Source organism: Pleurodeles waltl, chromosome 10 (assembly GCF_031143425.1).
Source record: "Pleurodeles waltl isolate 20211129_DDA chromosome 10, aPleWal1.hap1.20221129, whole genome shotgun sequence".
NCBI classification, from domain to species: domain Eukaryota; kingdom Metazoa; phylum Chordata; class Amphibia; order Caudata; family Salamandridae; genus Pleurodeles; species Pleurodeles waltl.
This window is the reverse complement of record NC_090449.1, coordinates 314,752,240-314,779,578: the sequence shown is the minus strand read 5'-3', so window position 1 is coordinate 314,779,578 and position 27,339 is coordinate 314,752,240. Positions and strand designations below refer to the sequence as shown.

Below are 27,339 nucleotides of genomic sequence, written 5' to 3'. Positions count from 1 at the left end.
TTCAGAAGCTTACTTATTTGCAGGGCCGTCATTGGAAGAAACCCTGGGACATAATATGTAATTTACCCCAACCATCAAAGTTAAAACCCAGTGACCTCTGTTTGCCCCAAGTCCTTGCAATTACTTTTATCTATAAGAAAAAATACTCATCAGTGCTTTGAAAGCAACAAATGAAAGAGTGTTTAATTACTTAAAATGGTACTTCGGCTTGTGTTTTTCCCTCACTTAAGGCAATTTTAGGAATGTCTCAATGAGGAAAGATGGTTCTGTTTTATGAACAGTATACCCCAAACCGAAGACATTCTTAAAACTGTCTCTCCTGGCATATGATAGTCTTAGGACAACCTTACATCTTCCTGAGGTGAAGAAATGTGTTTAAGCATTCAAGCCCAAATTTCATGGCTTGAGAAATTATGCATGTGTAAAGCCAAAGAGACTCTTTTGGAAATCGAGCCCTATTAAATCAGTAGTTTTCCTTCTTTTGCACTTCATTAGTCTAAGAAATCACGTCGCTCATTTTCAGTGAGGACAAAAAGAGAAACATAAGGCTGAAATGGTGTTCTCCGTAATAAGTGACTGAGTACTACTTAGATCTGTTTAAATGTATCTAAAGATTTAGGCCAGAAATGTGTTACCAATAAGAAAAACAGAACGGCTTGCAGTGAAACTAATTTATATGATTACTAAGAAATAAAAAGGACAACAAGGAGACTGCCTAATTTGGTTTATTTATATATAGTGGCATGTAATGAGGTTTGCTTTGTTAGTTGATAAACGTGTTTTCAAAAATAAGTTGATTTATAGTGAAATTGAATGTAGTAATTATTAAGTGATAATTAAACAAAGTAGAAACTGGAAGTTCAGATTGTCCAGGAGTTGTATGTGTAATCAGTAGTTAGTGAGACTGATCCACAGTAGCTGCCAGTTGCTGAACGGTCACGCTTAAAACGGCTCTCTCACAAATCACAACTGATTGCACAGTCCCTATTTACATTGAAAACAACTGGTTCGATGGCATCTGTCGCTGTAGATACGCATGTTCTGCAATAGCTCGCCATCTGGTGTTGGGCCGGAGTGTTACAAGTTGTTTTTCTTCGAAGAAGTCTTTCGAGTCACGGGACCGAGTGACTCCTCCTTTTGTCTCCATTGCGCATGGGCGTCGACTCCATCTTCGATTGTTTTTTTTCCGCCATCGGGTTCGGACGTGTTCCTGTCGCTCCGAGTTTCGGAACGGAAAATTAGCTAATTTCGGAAGATTTTCGTCGGTATTGTTGCGTTCGGGATCGGCGTACTTAGATTCCACACCGCATCGAAGATCGAAGAGCTCCGGTGCCCTTCGGGGTAGTTTTTCGATCCTCCGTCGGGGCCTGGTCGGCCCGACCTCGTGCTGAAGAACGCCGATGGAACGGACCCCGTTTCGTTTCTGCCCCAAATGCCACAATAAATACCCCTACACAGACCAACACTTGGTCTGCAACCTGTGCCTGTCACCTGAGCACAGCGAAGACACCTGCGAGGCCTGTCGTGCGTTCCGGTCCCGAAAAACACTCCGAGACCGTCGAGCCAGAAGACTTCAAATGGCGTCCGCACCGACAGCCCAACGGGAGTTCGAGGAACAGGAAGAAGAAGGTACCTTCTCGATCCAAGACTCAGACTCCGAAGGATTCGACGACACACAAACCGTGAGTAAGACGTCGAAAACCACACAAAGAAACATTTACAAGGCCCAGGGGACGCCACTGCCACCAGGCCATGGCTCCACCCATAAATTCGGTGACCGACCGTCGGCACCGAAAAAGGCCCAAACAGTGCCGAGATCGTCCGACTCCGGTCGAGACACCGGCACGCAGCCTTCTCGGGACCGAGAAAGTGCTGGAGACAAGCCTCGACACCGAGATGCCGGTGTGGACACGGCTCGACGCCGAGACAGCGGCACCGAAACAGATCGACGCCGAGAGGTTTCGGCCCCGAAAAGGAAAAAAGTCGCCTCGGAGCCGAAAAAACACGCAGACAAAGTTTCGACGCCGAAACAAACTGCAAGCGACCCAGCTTCAGGCTCTTATACAGAAGAGCACTCGCTAACCTCCCAAATGCAAAAGCATAGGTTTGAGGAAGAGCTACAAGCAACTGATGTGGACCATACGCAAAAGCGTATCTTCATTCAGCAGGGGACAGGAAAAATAAGCACCCTTCCCCCCATTAGGAGAAAGAGAAGGTTGGAGTTCCAGACGGAACAAGCACCACAACCAAAAGTGGTTAAAAGAATTACACCACCACCCTCTCCTCCGCCCGAGATTAACGTTTCACCAGCACAAACTCCATCTCCCTCCCCAGCTCACACCACCATGAGCCAGGGTGACCAAGATCAGGACGCATGGGACCTATACGACGCCCCAGTGTCAGATAACAGCCCGGAGGCCTACCCTACAAAGCCATCTCCACCAGAAGACAGCACCGCGTACTCTCAGGTGGTGGCTAGAGCAGCACAATTTCATAACGTAAGCCTCCACTCAGAACAGGTCGAGGATGATTTCTTGTTCAACACACTCTCCTCCACCCACAGCTCCTACCAAAGCCTGCCTATGCTCCCTGGTATGCTCCGGCACGCAAAAGACATATTTAAGGAGCCGGTCAAAAGTAGGGCAATCACGCCAAGGGTGGAAAAGAAGTATAAGCCGCCTCCTACCGACCCGGTTTTCATCACTACACAGCTGCCACCAGACTCTGTTGTTGTAGGAGCAGCTAGGAAAAGGGCCAACTCTCACACATCTGGAGATGCACCACCCCCAGATAAAGAAAGCCGCAAGTTCGATGCAGCTGGTAAAAGAGTCGCAGCACAAGCTGCAAACCAGTGGCGCATCGCGAACTCCCAGGCACTACTTGCGCGCTATGACAGAGCCCACTGGGACGAGATGCAACATCTCATTGAACATCTGCCCAAGGACTTCCAAAATAGGGCGAAACAAGTGGTTGAGGAGGGACAGACCATCTCCAACAACCAGATACGTTCCTCCATGGACGCTGCAGATACAGCTGCACGGACAATTAATACATCTGTAACTATCAGACGGCATGCATGGCTCCGAACGTCTGGATTTAAACCAGAGATTCAACAAGCAGTTCTCAATATGCCTTTTAATGAAAAAGAACTGTTCGGTCCAGAAGTGGACACAGCGATTGAGAAACTCAAAAAAGATCCGGACACTGCCAAAGCCATGGGCGCACTCTACTCCCCGCAGAGCAGAGGGAATTACAGCACATTCCGTAAAACGCCCTTTCGAGGGGGGTTTCGGGGTCAAAGCACACAAGCCAGCACCTCACAAGCAACACCGTCCACTTACCAGGGACAGTATAGAGGAGGTTTTCGGGGACAATATAGAGGAGGGCAATTCCCTAGAAATAGAGGGAGATTTCAAAGCCCCAAAACCCCTACTACTAAACAATGACTCACATGTCACTCACCCCCTCCACACAACACCAGTGGGGGGAAGAATAGGTCATTATTACAAAGCATGGGAGGAAATCACTACAGACACTTGGGTTCTAGCAATTATCCAACATGGTTATTGCATAGAATTTCTACAATTCCCTCCAAACATACCACCAAAAGCACAAAATTTAACAACACACCATTCCAATCTCCTGGAGATAGAAGTGCAGGCACTATTGCAAAAGAATGCAATCGAATTAGTGCCAAACACACAAATAAACACAGGAGTTTACTCACTGTACTTTCTGATACCAAAGAAGGACAAAACGCTGAGACCAATCCTAGACCTCAGAGTAGTGAACACTTTCATCAAATCAGACCACTTCCACATGGTCACACTACAAGAAGTATTGCCATTGCTAAAACTACACGACTACATGGCAACTTTAGACCTCAAGGATGCTTATTTCCATATACCAATACACCCATCTCACAGGAAATACCTAAGGTTTGTATTCAAAGGAATACATTACCAATTCAAGGTACTGCCTTTCGGATTAACAACCGCACCAAGAGTCTTTACCAAATGTCTAGCGGTAGTCGCTGCACACATAAGAAGGCAGCAAATACATGTGTTCCCATATTTGGACGACTGGCTAATCAAGGCCCATTCGTTCATACAGTGCTCAAATCACACAAATCAGATCATACAAACCCTCTTCAAACTCGGGTTCACCGTCAATTTCACAAAATCCAAAATTCTGCCACGCAAGGTACAACAATACCTGGGAGCCATAATAGACACATCAAAGGGAGTAGCCACTCCAAGTCCACAAAGAATTCAAAATTTCAACACCATCATACAACGCATGTATCCAACACAAAAGATACAGGCAAAGATGGTATTACAACTCCTAGGCATGATGTCATCATGCATAGCCATTGTCCCAAACGCAAGACTGCACATGAGGCCCTTACAACAATGCCTAGCATCACTGTGGTCTCAAGCACAGGGTCACCTTCTAGATCTGGTGTTAATAGACCGCCAAACTTACCTCTCGCTTCTGTGGTGGAACAACATAAATTTAAACAAGGGGCGGCCTTTCCAAGACCCAGTGCCACAATACGTAATAACAACAGATGCTTCCATGACAGGGTGGGGAGCACACCTCGATCAACACAGCATACAAGGACAATGGAACGTACATCAAACAAAACTGCATATCAATCACCTAGAACTTCTAGCAGTTTTTCAGGCACTAAAAGCTTTCCAACCAATAATAGTTCACAAATACATTCTCGTCAAAACAGACAACATGACAACAATGTATTATCTAAACAAGCAGGGAGGGACGCACTCCACGCAGTTAAGCCTGCTAGCACAAAAAATTTGGCATTGGGCAATTCACAACCAAATTCGCCTAATTGCACAGTTTATACCAGGGATACAAAATCAACTCGCAGACAATCTCTCTCGAGATCACCAACAGGTCCACGAATGGGAAATTCACCCCCAAATTCTGAACACTTATTTCAAACTCTGGGGAACACCTCAGATAGACTTGTTTGCGACAAGGGAGAACGCAAAATGCCAAAACTTCGCATCCAGGTACCCACACAAACAATCCCAAGGCAATGCCCTATGGATGAACTGGTCAGGGATATTTGCTTACGCTTTTCCTCCTCTCCCTCTCCTTCCTTACCTGGTAAACAAACTCAGTCAAAGCAAACTCAAACTCATATTGATAGCACCAACTTGGGCAAGGCAACCCTGGTACACAACGCTGCTAGACCTATCAGTGGTACCCTGCATCAAATTGCCCAACAGGCCAGATCTGTTGACACAGCACAACCAAAAGATCAGACACCCAGATCCAGCATCGCTGAATCTAGCAATCTGGCTCCTGAAATCCTAGAATTCGGGCACTTACAACTTACCCAAGAATGTATGGAAGTCATAAAACAAGCAAGAAGGCCATCCACCAGGCACTGCTATGCAAGTAAATGGAAGAGGTTTGTTTGCTACTGCCATATTAATCAAATACAACCATTACACACAACTCCAGAACATGTAGTGGGTTACTTGCTTCACTTACAAAAATCTAACCTAGCTTTCTCTTCCATTAAGATTCACCTTGCAGCAATATCTGCATACCTGCAGACTACCTATTCAACTTCCCTATATAAAATACCAGTCATTAAAGCATTCATGGAGGGCCTTAGGAGAATTATACCACCAAGAACACCACCTGTTCCTTCATGGAACCTAAATGTTGTCCTAACTAGACTTATGGGTCCACCTTTTGAACCCATGCACTCCTGCGACATACAGTTCCTAACCTGGAAGGTGGCATTTCTCATCGCCATTACTTCCCTGAGAAGAGTAAGCGAGATTCAGGCGTTTACTATACAAGAACCTTTTATACAACTACACAAAAATAAAGTCGTCCTAAGGACCAATCCTAAATTTTTGCCAAAGGTTATTTCACCGTTCCATCTAAATCAAACAGTGGAACTTCCAGTGTTCTTTCCACAGCCAGATACCGTAGCTGAAAGGGCACTACATACATTAGATGTCAAAAGAGCATTAATGTATTACATTGACAGAACAAAAAACATCAGAAAGACTAAACAACTCTTTATTGCATTTCAAAAACCTCACGCAGGAAACCCAATTTCAAAACAAGGTATAGCCAGATGGATAGTTAAATGCATCCAAATCTGCTACCTTAAAGCTAAACGACAGCTGCCCATTACACCAAGGGCACACTCAACCAGAAAGAAAGGTGCTACCATGGCCTTTCTAGGAAACATCCCAATGCAAGAAATATGTAAGGCAGCCACATGGTCTACGCCTCACACATTCACCAAGCACTACTGTGTAGACGTGTTATCCGCACAACAAGCCACAGTAGGTCAAGCCGTATTAAGGACATTATTTCAGACTACTTCCACTCCTACAGGCTGATCCACCGCTTTTGGGGAAATAACTGCTTACTAGTCTATGCAGAACATGCGTATCTACAGCGACAGATGCCATCGAACTGAAAATGTCACTTACCCAGTGTACATCTGTTCGTGGCATCAGTCGCAGTAGATTCGCATGTGCCCACCCGCCTCCCCGGGAGCCTGTAGCAGTTTGGAAGTTACCTTAAATTATTTCTATATGTATCATCTCAACCTTAAATAGGTGCATACTTAGTCACTCCATTGCATGGGCACTATTACTACAATTCAACTCCTACCTCACCCTCTGCGGGGAAAAACAATCGAAGATGGAGTCGACGCCCATGCGCAATGGAGACAAAAGGAGGAGTCACTCGGTCCCGTGACTCGAAAGACTTCTTCGAAGAAAAACAACTTGTAACACTCCGGCCCAACACCAGATGGCGAGCTATTGCAGAACATGCGAATCTACTGCGACTGATGCCACGAACAGATGTACACTGGGTAAGTGACATTTTCATTACACTAGGAACCAAGTTGTACGCTAAGTTCAAGCATTAAAATAATAAGCCAGAGATCGAAGGTGTTTGAACGGATGGCAAAATAATACCATACAGTGCAATAAACCAGCATGTTATAGTACATCATTTTGCAGAAAAGCTGCATGAGACCCCTGTACCACAATATCTTTATGTCTAATATTCTGAGCTTGTTAAACATTAAAAGTACAACTAAAAAAGGAGGCAACTGTTTAAGAGCCAAAAACGAATGACAAAAAAACAAGTCAGCGGTTATCTAGAGTTAAAACCTACTGATGCACGAATACATTTTACATTGTGACTCCATGTTACAAAAAATTATGTGAAAAGTAATTCGTGCACAAAGACATTTACAATTCTAGATTCGTCAACTAGTTACCAAGACGTAAACAGTAGCTCACATCTGCTTTGTAGAGCAGGTCTGCTTCTTTCTCATTGTGTTAGTGAGCTCTTCACAGTTCTGTATCGCCTTTCTGTTTGTGTCCCAGGTCATCTGACATGGGAGAAGGAGTTCCAAGGGCTTCTGACCCTGGAGTCCATCCAGGCAGCAGTGTCTTTGCATCTGTCTCGGCTGCAGGAGCTGCGAAAGGGTGAGTAAACTGCACACTGACCTAAGGGAACCCTTTCTGCAAGTGTGGATCAGGAAAGCTAATAAACACAGTTGCTTTTGCTTCCAGTCATAGGGATGAAATTGGCTGTGAAAGAGGACTGAGCTGCATTTACCTTAATACTGTCATTTCAGATGTGCTCAAGCTCTTTTCTATCTGTTTGATTTGTAATGGTTTTGTCCCACTTAAGTGGACATTGCACCATTTAACAGAATAATACATTACCAATAAGTGGCCAGGCCAGGCAGAATTTGAAAGGATTTTATCACTTGCAGAGAACCTTTTGCCTTGAGTCTGTCTTTTTTCTCATAGTTTTTAAGGTTCTGAATTAACACACCCTTGTTTTGCTCACATCCCAGAATTTAGTGTTTCTACATATTATTTTAAGAATGCTAGAGAATTTCAGCTGACTTGATGCAAATCGGTGCCACATTTACAAATGCTGCTGGCAAATTCACTCGATGCCCCTCTGTGCACAGCCTTTGGACTCCTGGGATCTTGAGCTCACAGTTCAATTCTATTATAGCATTCATTTCCATTTGTAAAAATAATTCTATAGTTCAATCATTAAATCCGTGTATTTGTATTTTTTGTACACGTTTGTCGTTATCACATGGGTATTTATGTATTATCTACCAGTATGCTTTATTGTCTAGGCAGACCACCCCAAGATTTTGAGGCTTTGGCTGGCAAATATTGTGACAAAAAAAAAAAAAACTTGTGTCCCAAAACGTCAGATTTTTGGTATTTTTGCAGTAGGCAGAAAATGCACTTGTCACAAAAATACAGCACGTGCTCTGTCACTGCATGAGACTACTATGTTACAATCTGTAACCTGTCAGTGTCCAGCACCACTGCACCTGGGATTGGAGTACGTCTGGAGCCAGAGAGAGGAGACTGCAGTATTAAACTTGTGCTCCTTCCGTGATCAGACAAACCGGGTTCCCTGCAGTGCACAGGGATTGAGTGGGAGGCGGGAGTGCGGAATAGTCTTCTGGTGAGGTTGGGGCGAGGTCTAGATGAGTCATAGGAGGGCAGCACTGTAGCCCATGGGGTAAGAGGGGGTTCCGGAGCAGCAGAAGGGTACGTGAGGGGTTTAAGGGTGACAGGAGACAGAGGGCAGCAGATAGAGTGGGCCACGGGTGGAAGAGGAGGGACAAAGTGCAGGGGCGGGTGGGTGTCTAGAGTGAGGTCCAAGGACCTGCAGAGTCCGCAAGGGCACACTAAAGTGTGTGTGGCGGAGGCTCGTTGTACAGGGTGTGTGTGCATTTACAAGGCAGATGGCAGAGGAAGTTCACACCTCTGCCGCCTGCTGGCCTGTTGCTTACCCTCCTAATTATAGCTCAGGTACAGTGTGGTTCAAACGCAGAGAGGACCAGTCTCTTTTTTTGTTAAAATTGTCATTTTTGCGGGCACTTTTGTAAAAAAAAAAAAAAAAAAAAAAAGATTTGTTTTTATTTTTTTTTAAGTATCAATTCCACAATTTATTTATTTTTTTAAATCGCAAAATCACTGTATTCTGCAGGGTCTGTTTATGCATTTCTGACCAATAGTTATTCTTCAAGAATTTCATGAGTCTTTTTGAATATATAAGTCTCACACTTCAGTTTCTAAGACTTGCTGAAAGTGAATGAATGAATGAATACAGAATTTATAAAGCACAGCTGTCACCCAGCATGGCACTCTGGCGCTAGAAATGAAGGAAGACACCAGAGCTAAATATAGTACGAGGGATTTCACAATTCATAGCCAGGTTTCTCGTTTTTTAACCTAAAAACCCATTCTGCCACGGTGAGACAAAGATCCAAGGGAAGCAGCTTCTACATTTTAATATCCAGGAAGGAAAAGAACATCTCCCTTGGCGAGATCCCATTATCTTGGGAATGCATGGAACCTTAGTATTCGTACATCTCAAAGTTCTGATGGGGAGGAGATGTGGTTTGAACAGCTTGCTGCCCGAGTTAAAACACTGATGTGAAAGCTAAGCAGATGGGCTTAAACATGCATCTGTATGGATGCGTAGGAAGTTTAAGCTTTTGAGATAGTGAGAAATCGTTTGCTGAGGGGCTATGTGCTCCTTATGGCTGCATATATGTCCACTTTCTTGACGTTTTTGAGTGGCTTTAGGGCAACAGATTAAGCATATGCCACAAGGTGGGTTTCTGTGTCCTTTTTAAAATATTATTTTTATGCAGTTAGGCTACATTTTATTTCTAATTCTAATTCTTGCACTTAACTATGTAATTGGATTATCCATTTAAGTGTGATAAGGAAATGTTTCGGAATCACACGGGCCCGCAGGACAATTCCATGGTTTTACTTCAATAAAGATTCCTAAAATGCAGGACTAGGATTATAAGAAAAAGCAACTTTCCTTTCTGGGACATGGCACATTCTCGATTTTCTATTGTTTGTGGATTCTGAGAGGGTACCATTGAGGGATAACTACAGCCAAGTAACTTTTTCTTCCAAGTGGCCAAAGCTCTTTTGATAAGAAGTGATTCAGAGTTGATGATACCCTTGGCGTCCATAGCCGAACACACACTTTCAGGTCTGTATGAATCCGTCTGTTTGTCCGTAATTTGGTTATTATAAGAATGCCAGGCTCCTTATGCATAGTTGTGAACCTACTTTGGCTTGATGTTATTAACCAGCTACCTAGTTCTCATTATCAAAGGTCCTATCTCTGACAACATTTTTTCTTTTCCAGACGTTGCACTCTAGTATTTTTTAACTGCAGCTAAAAGATCCACGGGGATCAAGCATCGCTACAGGACATTTGACAGTTTCTACATTTTGTTTCAATATTTCTGCTTCAATTTCTTCCCCTTCTCTTAGTTCACTCCCTGGAGCATGAACTTTATGCTGTATGCAGTTTACGCATTTTAATTAAGCATCCTATGTGAAGGTGAAAGTGCATGTGATCCTATTTCTCCCTTCTGAGATCCTCATTAAATTAATATTTTATATTGTCCTGGCTCTCCCTATTCCCCATGTGTATGCTCCAGGCATCATTTTCATCCTGTTGCTGAAATGACCTGAATTTCATGTTGCTGGACAAAACCGAATTGATGAAAAACATGTTATATATCACTAAAAGTTAGGATTTTGACAAACTCACTACATTGCAGAAGAACAATGGAATGTAACACCGTCATTTGCTTTGAGCTTTCAGCTATCTTTAGTGTTGCACAGCAGTCCTCATTCATCTCTACTTGCTACTGGAATGGGGGATGCTACATCAATCTTTTTGTATTTCAGGAAATGACCCTTTAAGGTGAACTCCGCAAAAATGGGTTAACAACTAAATGTTAATGCCGTGTGTGGGTGTGCACTTGAGTAATGACTTGCAGGTTTCCTCTTTTGAAAAGTGTTTCTGAGGAATGTCAATCAACAGCATTTTCACTAACACTGCCATGATAATGGGTTAGAGACTAACGTCAATAACATTCACCATGTTTTTGAAAATTGAAGTGCAGACTTTTGCGTTCATCAGTCCTACTTTCTAAGCTTTCATTGACACAGGAATTTAAATGTGCATCCTAGTGGAGAGGTATACAATGGCAAAATGGCAGAAAGTTTAAGTTTGATGAGTGTTTAAGCGCTATTAAGCAAGGCATACTTTCAGAATGGCAGAAAGTTAACCTTTCTTCCCTCCCTTCCCATTTATGATCTTTCTTCAGAGGGTCATATTCACTGCTTTCGCCCTGCTCTGACTTGCCAAACAGAAGGTCCTCAGTACTCGCATCCAGTCTCCTCATACTTCTGACCAGGTTGTGAAAGTCTGTGGCAACATCTGTGGCAAGACTTTTTCTGTTGTTTGGCTCCGCTTGATGTTGAGGTTTTATTGTGTCACTTGAGATCCTCCTCTTGGTGGTCCTTTAATATGATTTTATCCAGAGTGGAAGGGTTCCTGTTCTACTATGTAATTTGTTGGGGATGCTTAATTCCCCTCCAGAAGGAGTAGAGTTAGACCGTCTACCATTAAGTATACGTTAGTGACTTTTGTAATTCTATTGCAAGTCCACACTTACTCCAGACGGCCCACTCACTGTCTGCTACTCTATTATCAGTCACTTGTCTTCTTCCTGGTGAAATATATTGACTTAAGTGTCAGTAGCTTTGGTAAGAGAGCATTTTAACCAGAGGAACAACCCAGTGAGCTGAACATTTTCCTCTTCAACAAAGCAGTGAATGACACGTCACAAGTTTGAATCCCGGCAACACTGAGTCAGCTTCTGTCTTCCCCAAGTTCAGTAAAAAGGGTATTTTGAGTGGATAATAATAACATCTTTGATTCATAGTACCAAGGAATGGCAGTAGTGTGGAATCATTCTGGAGACTAAACTGTACTTAGTAAAGGCAGCAGTGGCTGGGAACCCCCCGTGGATAGTATAGTCTCTAGAAATTTAAGAACCCTTTTCAAAGCACCCAGAAATGTCAAAACACAAGAATTGCCAGTTAAGGAAAAATGAAGGAGTCATGTGACACCATTACAGAAAAGTTGGTGTATATATTTTTTAATACTATTCGTTTTCTATTCGAGATTGTAATGGAGGACCCATATTCCACTATGTGCAAAAAACTGTGGGAAGGGTCAGTCAACAAAGCCTTCATGACGAGGCATAGGACTATGACCCCAAATACATCTAGAGCAACTGCAGACTAAACAGCCACTCAAAACAGGACTTTTTAGGGTAAACATACACTAAAGCAGCAAGGAGTCAGTTGTTCGAGAATGAAAGCTTATGTCCTTTGCATGTATCAAGAGGAAACGACTTTGGTAAATGCTCCTCGTTATTGTTAGAGATGCAAAGAGGTCAGACAGAGAACCAAGTCATAGAGATGCTGCTACCTCAAGATCTGTAATTCCTTCAGACAGCAGCCAGGCAGGGTGCTAACGAGATGCGGCAGTCGGTAGACGCCCTGGAGCAGAGGCATTCGCAGAGCCACAAAGGAGTCTGCAGGCTGTCTGCTGCTCACAGCCTAGAATGATTTTGCATAAGTGTTTTTCATCTGTGTGTATCTTTTACACCTCGGGGCTCAGATCGATGATTTTAAAGAGGCGAGTCTTGGACACATTATGCTAAATGCAATGCTCAGTACAGAGAGGCTAGGAGGGAAAGGAAAAAACAGCAACTAGAATAGTGCAATTCTGAAAGAAACATTCAACAGGAACAACAAAGTCAAACATCTTATTAACCATGGACCTGCTCATTAGAAGGGTTTGAGGCTCCCGGCGAACTTGATTTTGAGCAGGAAAAAAACAGTTCCTCCAGATTTAAAATTCACCCACAAACTGTGGCAGCCATAGTTCTGGCAAATTGATATTGGAACTAGTCAATTCGTCAGGCTACAGTTTAGATGAGGGTGGTTTGTTCCTCGAATCTGGACCTTGGTTGACTTTATTTTCAGTTCTACTGCGGCTTTTATTTTGAATGGGGCAACGTTTATCCTGTCAAGAGTTCAAGCATCACCAATCTACAGCCTTCCATCGCAACAGCTGCTTTAAAAGTAAAATCGACATATGTAGCATTGATTAATTCTGGGAAGTCTGGTCTGGGTCCTCGGCCTGCACTGTCTCACTCACAAACATTCAGAATTAACTTTCAGGCATAGGCAGTGCTCCTCAAGAGAAGTTCTGCAAAGACCATGGTAGTCTGTCCAGCCAAACTCATATTCCTGATCCACTGACACTGGAACGCCTTAGGTCTTTTGGTGAACCGACATGCCATTATCTGACTCCTTCTCTGCATCATCTCTCCGTATCCCTAGCTGCAGACCTACATGTGCGATTAGATGCTGGGAGTCGGGCGGGCACCACTAGTGCATTGCAGGTGGCCGGGCTGGTGATTGGTAAAGGAGAGTGCCGGAAATCTGCTCCCCTCACGAGGCCGCTCCTTGTGTACTCCAGTGTGCAGGAGCTGAAAGAGATGGAGACGCAGAAGCTGCGAGTGGCCCATCTACAGCAACAGATCGACATGCAGAAGGTAATGAGGTGCTTAAGAGGAGTCATTGTTTCCACATAATTTGTGCTCTTGTTTATCTGTTTTTCTTGTGTTTTTGACTCTATGTGAAGTCCTCCGCTTGGAAATACGTTTTGTACTGAACTGTTCACTTTGTCTGACGGTGACATCCACGCCATCTCCAACTTCCAGCGGCATTGATGCATTGCAGTTATGCGGTTCCTGTTGTCCGCGGTGGCATGCACCCAGTCTGGAAAACAATCTTATGTTTTATGTTGGCACTCTCTTTCTATAGCGAACACTCTGCCATTGGTATATTCTGTAATATAGCCTTAGAACCCGCTGTAGCGGGCTCTGCCGGCTATTAAAGGCCTGCTCCCGCGTTAAATGCCTGAGCAGAAGGCGAGGGCATTTAACAAGGGAAAGGGCCTTTAATAGCTGGTAGAGCCAGCTACGGCGGGTTCTAAGGCTATTAGAACATTCTGTCACTCAGGGAAGAATGTTCTATTAAATAAAACAAATTGCTCACGGAGCCCGAGGGGATTAAAATCCCCTCTGGCTCCGTGAGGCTTTGTTCACAGCTGTTGCTGTGAACAAAGTGAACATTGGAATGTATGCGCTGCGGGCTTTTACCGGCCAGTAAAAGCCCGCAGCACTCCATTGTTTTCAATGGAGCTGCCAACATTCCAATGTTCTAATATGTCTTATGTATTTCCAAAGACACATTTAGAGAGATAATGGAGGCTAGAAATCAAATCTACACCACAGATCGTTATGATGAGTTAGTTTGCCGCGTTTTTGCTTGCTTTTCATTAGTATAATATAATTGTATAAAACGTTGCTTATAATCACTTTTAATAACATTCACTTATGAGCAATCTAAGTTGAAGGAGGGATGAAAGACTAGGAGTCAATTTTCGTTTCCGTACCGAAATAGAGCACAAATACGGTGGAAGAACTCATCGTTAGGCTCTGTGCTGCATGAATATTCATCAGTCTATCTTTTCTCTTGAAAAACGTAATCCTTGCTCAGATGCTTTGCCTGTGCATTTCTTATAAAATTTGAATATTATTTTTTAAACTACCATTTATTTTTTTAAAAAAAAGAGTTTCAATGTTATGTAGCTAAAAGTTTCTTCCAATTTCACAGGGCCGTCCATAGCAAAAACGTCAACCAACTGCTGTCATCTATTATTAGAGGTTTTCACATCAAAAAGAGAAAGGTTTTATAACCCTCTAAATGCCATAATATTTTTCCTCACTGCGTGAAAACAAAGATGAATAACAGCTTATTTCTCAAAAATATGCTGTGATCCAATACGAGCCTGGTCCATTCAGACTTCATAATGCAGCTCTTAAAACGTCCTGCGAGGAGCAGACATCATGAATAGGAAGACTTGTGCGTGGGTCAGGGATATCGGAAAGTCCTCTGCTTTAGGATCTCGGAAGGCCACCAATTAATTGGTCTTATGGGGTCCTCACAATCTAATAAGAAGCGTATAGTATGCAGAATGTTTATTCAGTATAACCCATTAAGTAAACCTTCTTGGGAGACCTGCTAACCCATAAAATCCTCCACAATCCAGTTCTTCCTAAAGTTCGTAAAAGAGCTGACTCATCTTTGGGCTCATTGCTTTGTGTATTTCTTGGTGAGTGGCAACCACATCATGCACTGGTCCCCTGTGGAGGAGCCATTTTAAATGCATCTGAGGCAATCTGGGATTATGCTATCACCTGGTGCCCATAGCTCTGGTTTTCAAAACTGCTTCTTACTGCAATACGTTTACCAGGGGAGGCCAGGAAGGAAGTTACTTTACCCTTGTGTTACTGTCTTGAGGACCTTTTCTGCCAACATGAAATTAAAAGTTAGTTCCACGTTAAAAACTGCTCAAGAATATTTCCTTGGCAGTCTGAAAATAGTAGTAATTTGTACAGCAGTGATGCACAAGGTCTTCTTCACACCTGTAATGAGTTTCCTGAAGAGAGCCAGGTATTTGTTCCTAGGCCACAATAAGCTGTGTTAAGCTTTGATAAAAACTTGTGTGTGCTTGCTTGCATGTATCCAAACACACAACACCGACTCCTAAACGTTATGTTGCTATTCAGAACGTCATTTATATCATCATACAAATGTCTTAATGCTTGTCGGACCGGAAACCAAAATTAATCGTCTGACTAATGTTCAAACCAGAAACACATTTCAGGCAATTGGCAACAATTAGAATAGTTCCAAAGGGGCATTGTTGAGTCATGGCAGTCCACCCTGCTCTGAAATTTACCCCTTGGCCGTCAGCCCACTGGCAAAATGCCAGAGTGGCAGAATGGTGGTGGTAGTCAGACCTGTCGGAGAGTCTCTTGTCTGTAGGAGAAAATGTGTGCCCCACCCAGAAATCAGTGTCTGCACACAAACACACACCCACCTAGTCCCCACGAGGACACACACAAATGCACACATACACACAATATTGTTTCATCACTCATCCTCACTTAGGCTAATACCTACCTATAACTACCTGGTTTATATTTTGTGGCCCTAGCCTTTTGAGCTGAACAAGCAGGCAGTGACCAACCCTTGTAGCTGTAGACTATAATTAAGTGGTGGAAGAAGAAGGCGTGTGAGATGCCAGCTGAAACATCCACTGGTGATTATGAAACTTGAATGGGAGAGGTGCGCACCTGAAGCAGTTGATTGGACTGTCTCGGTCAGGAATATGACAAATTATACAACACGCACTACCTTTGACACAAAATGGCATATGCTACGCCCAACAAACATTTCTTACCTGTAACAACATTGTTTAATGTTTTCCTAGTTGGCTGTGGCTTTTCCTGATTTTAGTACATTTGGTTGTAAGTAGTAGTACATTTACACAACTCTAAGGTAAACTCATTGACTAAACCATCTATTTAGTCAAAACAGCAAGAGTAAGTCAGTTTGTAATTGAATGGTTGGAAAAGTTTGGGACACACTCACACCAACCCCCACGGTGGGCCAGTTTTCAAACATTAGTCTTGTACATACTGTTTTTTTTTTTTTTCCAAAAAAGTCTCAGGGGGTATCCTCTTGGTCCCATACCGTGGATGTTAGTGTTCATGTGGCTGGTCATCACAACGTTTACTGCATTAGATTCAGGGTGCGTGGGCAAGTGTGTGTGTGTGTGTGTCTGGATTTAGGATCAGTAGGGGATTCTGGGAAAATAAGAATCGGCTGTATTGGAGGAACTTAACCAATGTATGTCCATTTGGGTCTGCTACTTAGCCATGATGAAAAGCATAATGTAAAGCCTTTGCTGATGTGAAGGACATTATTTCCTACTTACGTTCCGGTACTAGCAACTGAAACATCACAACCATTGTAATGATAAGTTCTATGTTTTCCCTACCAAACAGGTGCTCATGGCAGAACTCATCCCCTTGCTTGAGTCCAGAAGTCTCCTGGGGCCTTCCCTGGCCCTTCCGTATCGCTCCATCTACACCCAGCTCTGTGAGGGAGGTCAGAAATTCCCTGCGCTCGTCTTTGATGATCTCCCAGACACTCAGGACTCCGATATTTATTTTTAAAACTCCAAAGGACACACACCCGAGCTACGCAGTTTGGAAATAAAACATTATGAAAATAACCAGTCCATGTTGTGTTTTTGAGATGCACCATATAACCTCCTATGTTACTTTGTACCAAGGCTTGGTCTTGTAAGGAATATCGCTCATTTAGAATTGGTTTTTAGTGATTATTATTGTTTTGGTTTTTATTTTGAATTTTGGCTAATTACTCAGCACTTACTTATGATTGTGTAAAAGTGCTTCTGAGTGTATGCTGTTGTACTGAATAAGAGAATCCAGGAATTAACATAATGAAGTAGGTAGCAGGACTAATTTGCTATCAACTTGATTTAAAGTTTGTCTTTGCGAGTTTCATGGAATGCATTAGTTGGCTGTATGGTCAAAAATGACCGAGAAGGGCATTCCCAAGAGCAAATCCGGTATTAGAAGGTTGCAAATCAGCCATAATTAGGAGCATCACAATTTGGGAGATGGAGGGCCTTAAAGAGATCATATGCATGTGATGTAGCGCCTGTAGCAGGGTGCTTATTCGCCATATTTAGGTGCATCATAATTTGGGACGTTCTGTAACTTAGCACTTTGGATGGGAAATTATGATTTTATGCAGCTAGCTTAGATGGTCTGAATGAGAAAATGAGACAGAAGTCACAGGGTTAGTGCACCAAGGACATTCCACCTTACATTAGTGCATACATACAAACCGCTTCTGTTGCATGCACACGAGCCACTTTCCAGCGCATTCACTCTCCATCTTTTTAGGATCGAGCCTGCGTCGCACGGGCTTGCACATGCGTTTTGCTAAGCGAGATGCTTTAGGAATTAAAAAGGGCGCGGAGCCCCGTCCACGTCACGTCAGTGGCTTTCATTGGTTCGTGGGCTTGCCTGTTAGAATCTGCTTGATTTCATTAGTGGAAGGCACGCATGCGTCATGCCTTTTCCAGTGGTTAGACCTCCTCGAACGCATCAACCAATTACTGGAAACATGCGCTGTTTTCCGTCCAGTTTGTGGACTACTTTTTATCTTTTGTTAGCAGCGCAATCTCGCTTGGCAGAAGTCGAGCGCTTTGCATAACATCGGCCTTGTTGCACAGTTACTTTCACTTTTTCCGGTTATGTACATATTTTTTTTTTAAAATAGCGTTCTAATTAGGAAATACGAACACAGGACTGGTAGTCATCTGTTCTTCGGACCACCATACCCATGTTTGTACACAATCAAATGGAAGCTGCAAATATCGACCTGCTTAATTAATATTTGCTCAGTGGGGGGCCTACCATGACCCTCGTCGATGGGCATTTTGTGACACGACCTATCAGTACCCAAGCCGCGTCTGGAAATTTCTGGTAGGTCGAAGAAAGTCTTCTAAGCACTATGCCCCTCCTGTTTCCGACCTGTCTTCCAGTTTCTTTCACCAGGTCCGGCTTGATCCCTTGCACAAAAACAACATACAGAATATTGCGAAACGCATTACATGAGGATCGGTGACTTTACAGTTACATATTTGTTTTGAAGAGCAAGACGAGAAGGTTGTTGTTGAGCTGTATTGGTGTGAACTTGTAAGCTTTATAGACATGAGTATCATGGGCATTCGGTAATGATTACTTGAATGCAAGTGAGTCCGTCTGTGGCCTGACTTCAGGTCACAGCACAGTCGATCCAGACAGCGCTTTGTTCCACAGATCGCTGTCTCCGTCCTCGCAGATTAACAAAGAAATCCTTACAGTAGCGTTGTGCACTTTAGGAGTCTTTTAATTTACGAAAGCAACACCAGAAAGCAGTGTCTACTTTGTTACAGAAACGAGGTCAGCCTGGCACTCTTTTCTGCCTTATTAGGGTGTCTTATAAGTGCAAGACTCTCTTTATATTGCTTTTACTGAAGCTGTAGACAAAGTAAAAATCTTCACAAATGCATAGGTTTCCTTGTTTTTTTGCGGTCATGAATAACTACAGGCAGGGAAACTCTGGTGTATACCTTTTCTGGGCAATGGTAAAAGGAAACTTGATTCAGATCCTTTGCCATCTGATCTAGGTGATACCACCAACGAGGATTTAGGAAGGATTGACATGTTTGATGTTTTCAGGTGTCTTTGCAAGGATGAGCGTGATTTTGTCACATTTGGATGATGATAAACGAGTGATTGCACCACAAACTCTCATTAGATGTTTACTTAGAGAAATATTTCCATTGACACACAGCTAGCTCACTGTGAGACTCCTAGTGACATATTGATCAGAACTGTTTTTTGTTTGTTTGTTGGGGGTTGGACCATCTGAGCTCTTTTGCGGTCACCACTGACCATAAGGTATAAAGAGGGTGTGAGTGGGACTGCAAAACACAGGCAACGGAGGGGTAGGAAATAAGGGGGCTGGAGGAATAACTCTTCACCACTCGATTTCACAAGCTGCGTAAGGGTAGTGAACGAGAAGGGATACTTCTTTTGGAACCGAGGAATGCTGCTGAGGGAAGGGTGACACTGACAGTCTTTGGCTTGCCTAATCTTAGAAGAGGAACACAAGAGAAAATTCAGGAACTGTAACTCGTCTGCTGATATTGTTCAAAGATTGGTATAGATAGAAGCATCCATCCAGTATCCAGCCAATTAAGGATTCCATATGCTAGGAAAAATTTACAAGATTGCCGAGGCTGCCCAAGTCTTTGCAGGGGAGTATCATCGTGTGATGCAGATTTCAGTGCATCATTGTTTCCTTTTTAGGGTCGAGCCTGTGTCGCAGGCGTTTCGCTAAGCAAGACGCTTTAGGAATTAAAAAGGGCTCGGAGCCCTGTCCACGTCACATAAGTGGCTTTAATTGGTTCGTGGGCTTGCCTCTTAGAATCTGCTTGATTTCGTTAGTGGAAGGCACGCATACGTCATGGCTTTTCTGGTGGTTAGCCCTCCTCGAGCGCATCGACTACGTACAGAAAACATACGCGGCTCGCTGTTTTCCGTCCGGTTCGTGGACTACTTTTTCTCTATTTTCGCAGAGCGATCTCGCTGGGCAGAAGTCGAGCGCTTTGCATAATATCGACCCTGTTACACAGTTAATTGCACTTTTTCCGGTTATGTACATAATTGCACTTTTGCCGATAGGTTTCATTATGAGTGAAAAGTCTGGTTAGGAATTTACAACGCTATTAGCTCTAACATGAGCAAACGTGAGACCCGTTGCATTGCAAATGCTAGTTTGGGATGTGGACACATACAGTGCCCAACCCCACATGTCTGACACTTTCAGTAGGCTCTAGACGTCTTCTGCTCTTGGGTCATCCATTAGGGATCAGAGGGGGTGAGACAGGGAGGAGCTGGGCACAATGATCTATGCTCCCCCCTCGTTTTGCAACTCCTCCTACTGATCTCTTGCTGTAGTGGATAGCAGAGGGTGGCTGGATGGCATACGTTTGGTAGGTTTTTGCAGTTCCAAACTTCTTCTCCAATCTCGGCTAGATTCTGGGAGTCAGGAGGATAAGAGTGAACTGATGGAAGTTGAATCACTTCTCCATCTCATCCTCCCTCCTTCACATTTGCTTCTCGGAAGTTGCTTTTCAACCTCTTCTCACCCCAAAAACAAGCATGTGAACCAGAATGTGGATGCCCCCGTGGAAAGGTAATGAGCAGTATTTTCTGCCCCCATCTGGTCTCCTAGCCCACTTATTTTCTGATGGACCGGGAAATCCCATCTCAGGCTTTCCTACAATGCAGCTCATGTTATCGTCATGTTAAGAGCTTGCCAATGAAGTGAGAACTAAACCGCTGGTGCAAAGCTTCCCGGTGCTGTAGCTCAGGCTTAAAGAAGAGGTTTGGTACTGAGGCCCCGGGCCCCGAATCTCCATCATTCACCAGTAGGAGGATGAGGCTCCTTATTAAGAGTTAGGGGAGAGGCATTTTAAACAAAACCTAAGCACTGCAGGGTGATATCCCCAAAGATAACTGTGTGTTCATATGACCCAGTAGCAAAAAGGCCACTTTATTCAAGTGATTATAACTGTGCATCGGGAGTTAAAATCTGCTTAGCCCAAGTAGGTCACTATTATTATGATATTTATACATGATAGTAACCCACACTTCAAAATTTCGTCATTAAAGTTGTTTAATGTTAAGTCGTGTTAGTAGGACAATCCTAAACTGTAAAAAAAAAAAAAAAAAAATTTAAAACGTTTCTAGACTACTTACCAGGTGAGTAAATATCACAAACTATAGAAACTGTTAGGTTGATGAATATGAAAATAGGCCATTGTCACAAAAATTAGACACTGTTCTTCCACACTAAAAAATCTCAGCTCATAAAATATTTTATCAATGACAGATAGTTTTTCCAGAGACAGGATTAAAAAAAACTTGTTCCTTTAGCCTCGTGGAATAACCCTCCTTGTAAAATATTTGCGTATGATACTTGTACAAAGCCAATCTCCAGCCGAGAGTCTGAGTGGCCCTTTATGTATTGCATCTTCTATGGAGCAGTCTTTCCATCGTTTGAAAATAGAAGGAAATTCCACCTAGGAAACTATTCCAATAAAAGACAATTAGACTGTTGCCATGCAGTTGACGCTGAAATCCTCCTTTGCACACTGCACCATTAATTTCTGTTTTTGGATAGATTTTCTAGCTCAATAACGAGAGAGGTTCTCTGCCTTCAACAGTAATGCCACTTCTTGGTGCTCAATATTTTGTAACCCAGAGAACAATGGCTTTAAGTTGTTCGCCTTCTAGAGCTTCAGTGAAAGCCGTGGTGCAGCATATTTCTACATCTTGGAAGCCCTCCTTGTAGATCCTCACCTGGCATCAAAGTCTATGTGGAGTGGCACTTTGGTTATGCCTGGAAGAGTTATCTTCCATCTTCAACTGGTGAAAGATGATGATCTACTTGTTGAGGCAAGACTTTTTTGAAGACTACTAAAATCTATAATGTCCCTCTTAATTGTTTATGAACTAATGCCTTCCAAACTAGAGGTATTATTAGCAGTCTTCACCAATTCACCTTTTTAATTATGTTTTCCTTTCATTGGAGATCATTCCATTCTCTACTCAGAATTGTGCCAGTGTGTTAATTCAGTTGTATTCGCATTGGTGGCACTGGTTAGATAGCAAAAGTACATTCTCCAAATATTCTATGGGCACATTAGCTCAATTGGTGACTTACTGGCTGGTCTACCACTTAGGTGTATGGGGTTGTGGACAGAGTTGCTTGTCTTACTAAATGTTTGCAAGAGGCAGAGCTCTTACTAGTCCAAGATATGTTCTACAACCAACTGTAAGTGAAGAACTGTAAATAATGTAAGCAAAATTGCCCTGCATGAAGATGTGTAAATAATGTCCCATAATGTTCCTTCCAGGTCCATCTAGGCAGTGGGCCTTAGAGCCCTACTTTTTTAATATTAAGCTGTGAAACCATGGCAGCCAATCAGGGCTGTGTTAAGGAAATCACTGCCCTCATTCTGGAAGTGTCCGTTTCTCTGGGTGCCCAGTATCTTGCATTACGTTTTGGGAGCCCTTAGTGGTGTCCCACAGCTCTTGCTCCATTATGCCCACCAAGGATCTTTGGGTCTGACAAACTCCTCTGCATATACTGTGCATCCATGTTTGGTGATAATTGGTTCCATGATTGAAAGCTCTTGCGCTCAGTAAAGGGCTTGGAGACTGCCAGTCGCTCACCATTTGTTGGCTTGCAAATTGAAAAAAATACATAGCAAAAGGGAACAATTTAAAATTGGTATAATAAGAGCTCATATTTGAGGCTCCTGGCCTATTTCCTCACAATTCTTTAAATTGTCGGTAGTTTTCAGTTAAGACTGTGTGGTTAATCCCCGAAAGTATCGCCTACATAGGAAGAAGCCGTAATTGGCTGCCTTTATAACTGCATATGCAACTCAAGTGCCTCTATACGGCTTGTAGGATGATTTGTAGTTCTGTAAGATCCGAACGCAATCTTCTACTGGAAAATAATTTCCCTGTCAGTGACCTCCAGTCTGCAAGTCATTCCACTGGTCCCTCGGATAAAGAAGACACTTGTCTCGCTATTTCAGACCTAAGCTCTGAACAGCCTGTGTGACATGCTACCGAAAAGCAGTGTGTCCGTGCACTATGGGATTTTCGATGTCCGAGTGGAAGTGAGCTGTTGACATGATATTTAGTTGTGTGATTTATTTTTTGATCTGGCTTGAAGATATCTGCATAACCCCCTATTGTTAGCAATTCTTTAACAAAAAACTTAGTGCGTTGGCTCCTCCCTGACTAGTGTTTCCTTCCTACTTCTTTCTATTGGTTGTTTGATGTATCATTCCACCTCTTTTAGAGCGCTTTATTGCAAAACATGAGGAATTATTTCCATCTCAAAAGTACACTGATTTACCAGTAATCACATTCCTTATCTCCTACATGCATTGTATTAAAAAAAAATCATTTTTTGTTCTGCTTTTCATTGCAGTTGGTGTTTTAATGGTTTAATTGTGCAAGTCACGCTTGTAAGTACACATGTTTACACAAGCACCTGCACGTTCATAAAGGTGCACTGTGCAGCTCCATAAATCAAGCATTGGCAAAGTCTATGGGCCTGGATTTTAATGTGGTAGGCACAGTGATACAGGCGAGCACAAATATAGTAGCATGCTGTAGCCGATTAAAGCCAGACGTATTGGTTTTGCCAATGCATTTTAACCCCTTCTCTGCCAGGCCTTTTCCCCCTCCTGTGCCAAGCCTTTTTTTTTGGCTATTTTGGGTAGTTTGCGCCTAGGCCCTCATAACGTTTTGCCACATAAGCTATCCACATCAAATGTGTGTCCTTTTTTCCCAACATCCTAGGGATTCTAAAGGTACCCAGAGTTTGTGGGTTGCCCTGGAGGAGACCAAGAAATTAGCCAAAATACTCTTAAACACATTTAACATTTCGTTTTTTAAAAAAAGAAATGGGGAAAAAGTGCTGCAGAAGAAAGCTTACGATTTTGTTTCCCTGAAAATGTCCTCAACAAAGGGTTTGCAGTGCTAAAAACACTATCCTCCGAGCTTTCTGGAACAGGCAGACTTGAATCAAACCACATTTTTCAACACAATTATGGCATTTTACTGGGGCATACCCCATTTTTGCTATTTTTTGTGATTTCAGCCTCCTTCCAGTTAGTGACAGAAATGGGTGTGAACCCTATGGTAGATCCCGAACAGCTAAACATTTCTGAAAAGTAAACACAAATCTGAATTCAGCAAGGGGTCATTTGTGTAGATCCTTCAAGGTTTTCATAGAGTAAGTAACAGCTAAGATACAAAAATATTGAAATTAAGTTAAAAAGAGCCATTTCTGTCCACATTTTCTTCTGTAACCTTTTCCAGCTATGGCAGATTTTTGAAAGCAATATACCGTTACGTCTGCTCGACTCTTCTGGTTGCGGGGATATATCAGGCTTGTAGGTTCATCAAGAACCACAGGTACCCAGAGCCAATAAATGAGCTGCCCTTTGCAATGAGTTTTCATTGTATACCGAGTACACAGCAATTCATTTGGTAAGATATAAAGAGTGAAAAATAGGTATCTCGGAAACCTTTGTATTTCCAAAATAGGCACAAGATAAAGTGTTGAGAAGCAGTGGTTATTTGCACATCTCTGAATTCGGGGGTCCCCATACTAGAATGTGGCATATCGCAAATAGACTTCTTTCTTAGACACTGTCTTCTTACATTTAGAAGGAACAAATGTAGAGAAAGACAAGGGGTAATAAGACTTGTTCTATTCTGTGTTACCCTGAGTCTCTCAATAAAAATGGTACTTCACTTCTGTGGGTAGTCCTAGTACCCGCGACAGGAAACGCCCCAAAACGCAACATGGACCATCACATTTTTACACTGAAATCCGACGTGTTTTTTGGAAAGTACCTAGCTATGGATTTTGGCCTCTCGCCGAACCGCCACTTAGGGAAACCTAGCAAACCTGTGCATTTTTTTAAACTGGACACCTAGGGGAGTCCAGGATGGGGTGACTTGTGGGGCTCTCACCAGGTTCTGGTACCCAGAATTCATTGCAAACCTCAACATTTGGCAAAAAAAAAAAAAACACCTTTTCCTCACATTTCGGTGATGGAAAGTTCTGGAATCTGAGGAGAGCTACAAACTACCTTCCACTCCGCATTCTCCGACGCCTTCCAATAAAAATGGTACCTCACTTGTGTGAGTAGGCCCAGAGCCTGCAACAGGGAATGCCCCAAAACACAACGTGGACACATAACATTTTCCCAAAGAAAAACGGACATGTTTTGCCTAGCTGTGGATTTTGGCCTGTAGCTCAGCCGGCACCCAGGAAAACCTAGCAAACCTATACATTTCTGAAAACTAGACACCTAGGAGAATTCAGAGTGGGGCTCTCACTGTGTTCCATTACACAGAATCCTTTGCAAACCTCAAAATGTGGCAAAAAACCTTTTTCCTCATATTTCGGTGATGCAAAGTTCTGGAATCTGAGGGGAGCCACAAACTTCCTTCTACCCAGAGTTCCTCCAAGTCTCCCGATAGAAATGGAGCCTCACTTGTGTGGGTAGACCTAGTGCCCGCAACAGGAAATGCTCCAAAACACAACGTGGACACGTCACATTTTTCAAATGAAAACTGACTTGTTTTTTGCAAAGTGCCTACGTGTGGATTTTGGACTTTAGATCAGCCGGTACCTAGGGAAACCTAGCAAACCTATACATTTTTTAAAACTAGACACCTAGGGTCTCAGTCTCCCAAGTAAAATGATACCTCACTTGTGTGGGTCCCCAAAGCAGAGCCTGCCTTAAAATGTATTTAAAAAAAATATTGTGCTTATCAACTCGCTGTTCTATCCCTTCAAACTCTGCACATTTTGGCCCTTCCCTGTTGCTGGCACACGGGCCACCCACACAAGTGAGGTGTTGTGTTTTTATCGGCAGACCGAGGGGAGCATTGCGTGGTAGGAAATGTGTTCCGGCACGGTGATCCTACAAAGAAAAGTGTGGAAAATGTGTTTTTTTTCAGCTAAATTTGAGGCTTTCAGAGGAGTCTGGGTAAGAAAATGTTGGGAGATCAATGCAAGCCACACCTCCCTGGACTCCACTGTGTGTCTAGTTTAAAAAAATGTCTGGGTTTGGTAGGTTTCCCTAGATGACCGCCTCACGGGGGACCAAAAATGCAGGTGCCCTCCCCCGCAAAAACAGGTAGTTCTATATATAATAGATCATTTTGATGTGTCCACGTCCTTCTGTGATGTTCCAAATATTTATATTGTGAAAAGAGACGTCCTTAGGTTATGCTAAAAAGACCCCTCACCGACCAACCTTGTTGGTGGCATGCTTCATCCTCTGGGTCCCACTGAGTCACCTAGCATGTCATGGGTGTGCTTCGACGCCTGATTACAGCAGAGCAGGTTTTTCATTTTTTATTTTACCACACATACTGGTTGGATTTTGCACAAGGGTGAGTGATGGTTCAAATGCACTGTTAATAACTGAACCAATGACTCGCGGCTCGTGAGCTGTAAAGCCATGACAAGGTGCCAACCGCTTTACGGTCCATTCACACACCTTTCATATGTGACGTGCACAAGACCATTCACGTTGCCAGGCGTGAGCCCAGCACATTACAACACTCACATCAACAGACCCGCCATTCAAGGGCCCATCACTTTCATAGGCCTAATTACCTTACACAGCATTCACACCAGCTGACGGAGTCTGTGGACTGGCATTTGGCTAGCAGTGTGTTATAGTGGCCAACAGCAAGTCACTATTTACACCACCAGCCAAGCGCCAATCCACGCACACCACCATCACTTTTTTTGTTTTTTAACAAAAAAAGAAACCACTAACTAATTATAAGTACAAAACTACAAACACAAAACCTCCAGCTAAATACATGACAGTAATGCCAACCGTGAAACTGAACAAAAAATATAGAACATGCAGTTAACGCTCACAGTAGTTCCCAGTAATTCTTTTTGGCATGGTAAATTCTGAAACAGCCGGCCACACACAGCCCAGGCTTATGACAATCGGGGCAGTACATACAAGTCTTCCTCCAGATACCTCTTCAGACACAGAGTCCACATTTCTTATAGGGAAAGTCTTTTTTGGGCGTGGGAGGAATGTGATCAGGAAAGTGGCGATCTTTAAGTCTAGCCACATCCTCCACCACTGCGTCTCTAGGAACTCTTCCCTGTTCCACCACAACAAGGCTCTCTATTAGAGACTCCTGAAATTTAACAAATGCCACCCTTCTCGAGAACAATCCTTGAACACAACAAAACCATTAAAAGTTGCTAAATGGAACAGATGAGTAGCCAACTTTTTATACCA

The 27,339-nt window shown here is 43.1% G+C and overlaps 1 protein-coding gene across 4 annotated transcripts in view; it reads left to right on the top strand.

Moving 5' to 3' along the window:
- Positions 1-27,339, top strand: part of TEDC2 (tubulin epsilon and delta complex 2) — a 327,490-nt gene that overhangs the window by 209,602 nt on the left and 90,549 nt on the right. For 3 of the 4 annotated variants that reach the window (XM_069210500.1, XM_069210496.1, XM_069210498.1), the window contains 3 exons: positions 7,404-7,505; positions 13,299-13,513; positions 16,880-17,109. In XM_069210500.1, the coding sequence (XP_069066601.1) occupies positions 7,404-7,505; positions 13,299-13,513; positions 16,880-17,050 (488 nt within the window). In that variant the 3' untranslated portion in view covers positions 17,051-17,109. Of the gene's footprint in view, positions 1-7,403; positions 7,506-13,298; positions 13,514-16,879; positions 17,110-27,339 lie in introns of those variants that run through there. The other variant, XM_069210499.1, reaches the window with a different exon arrangement.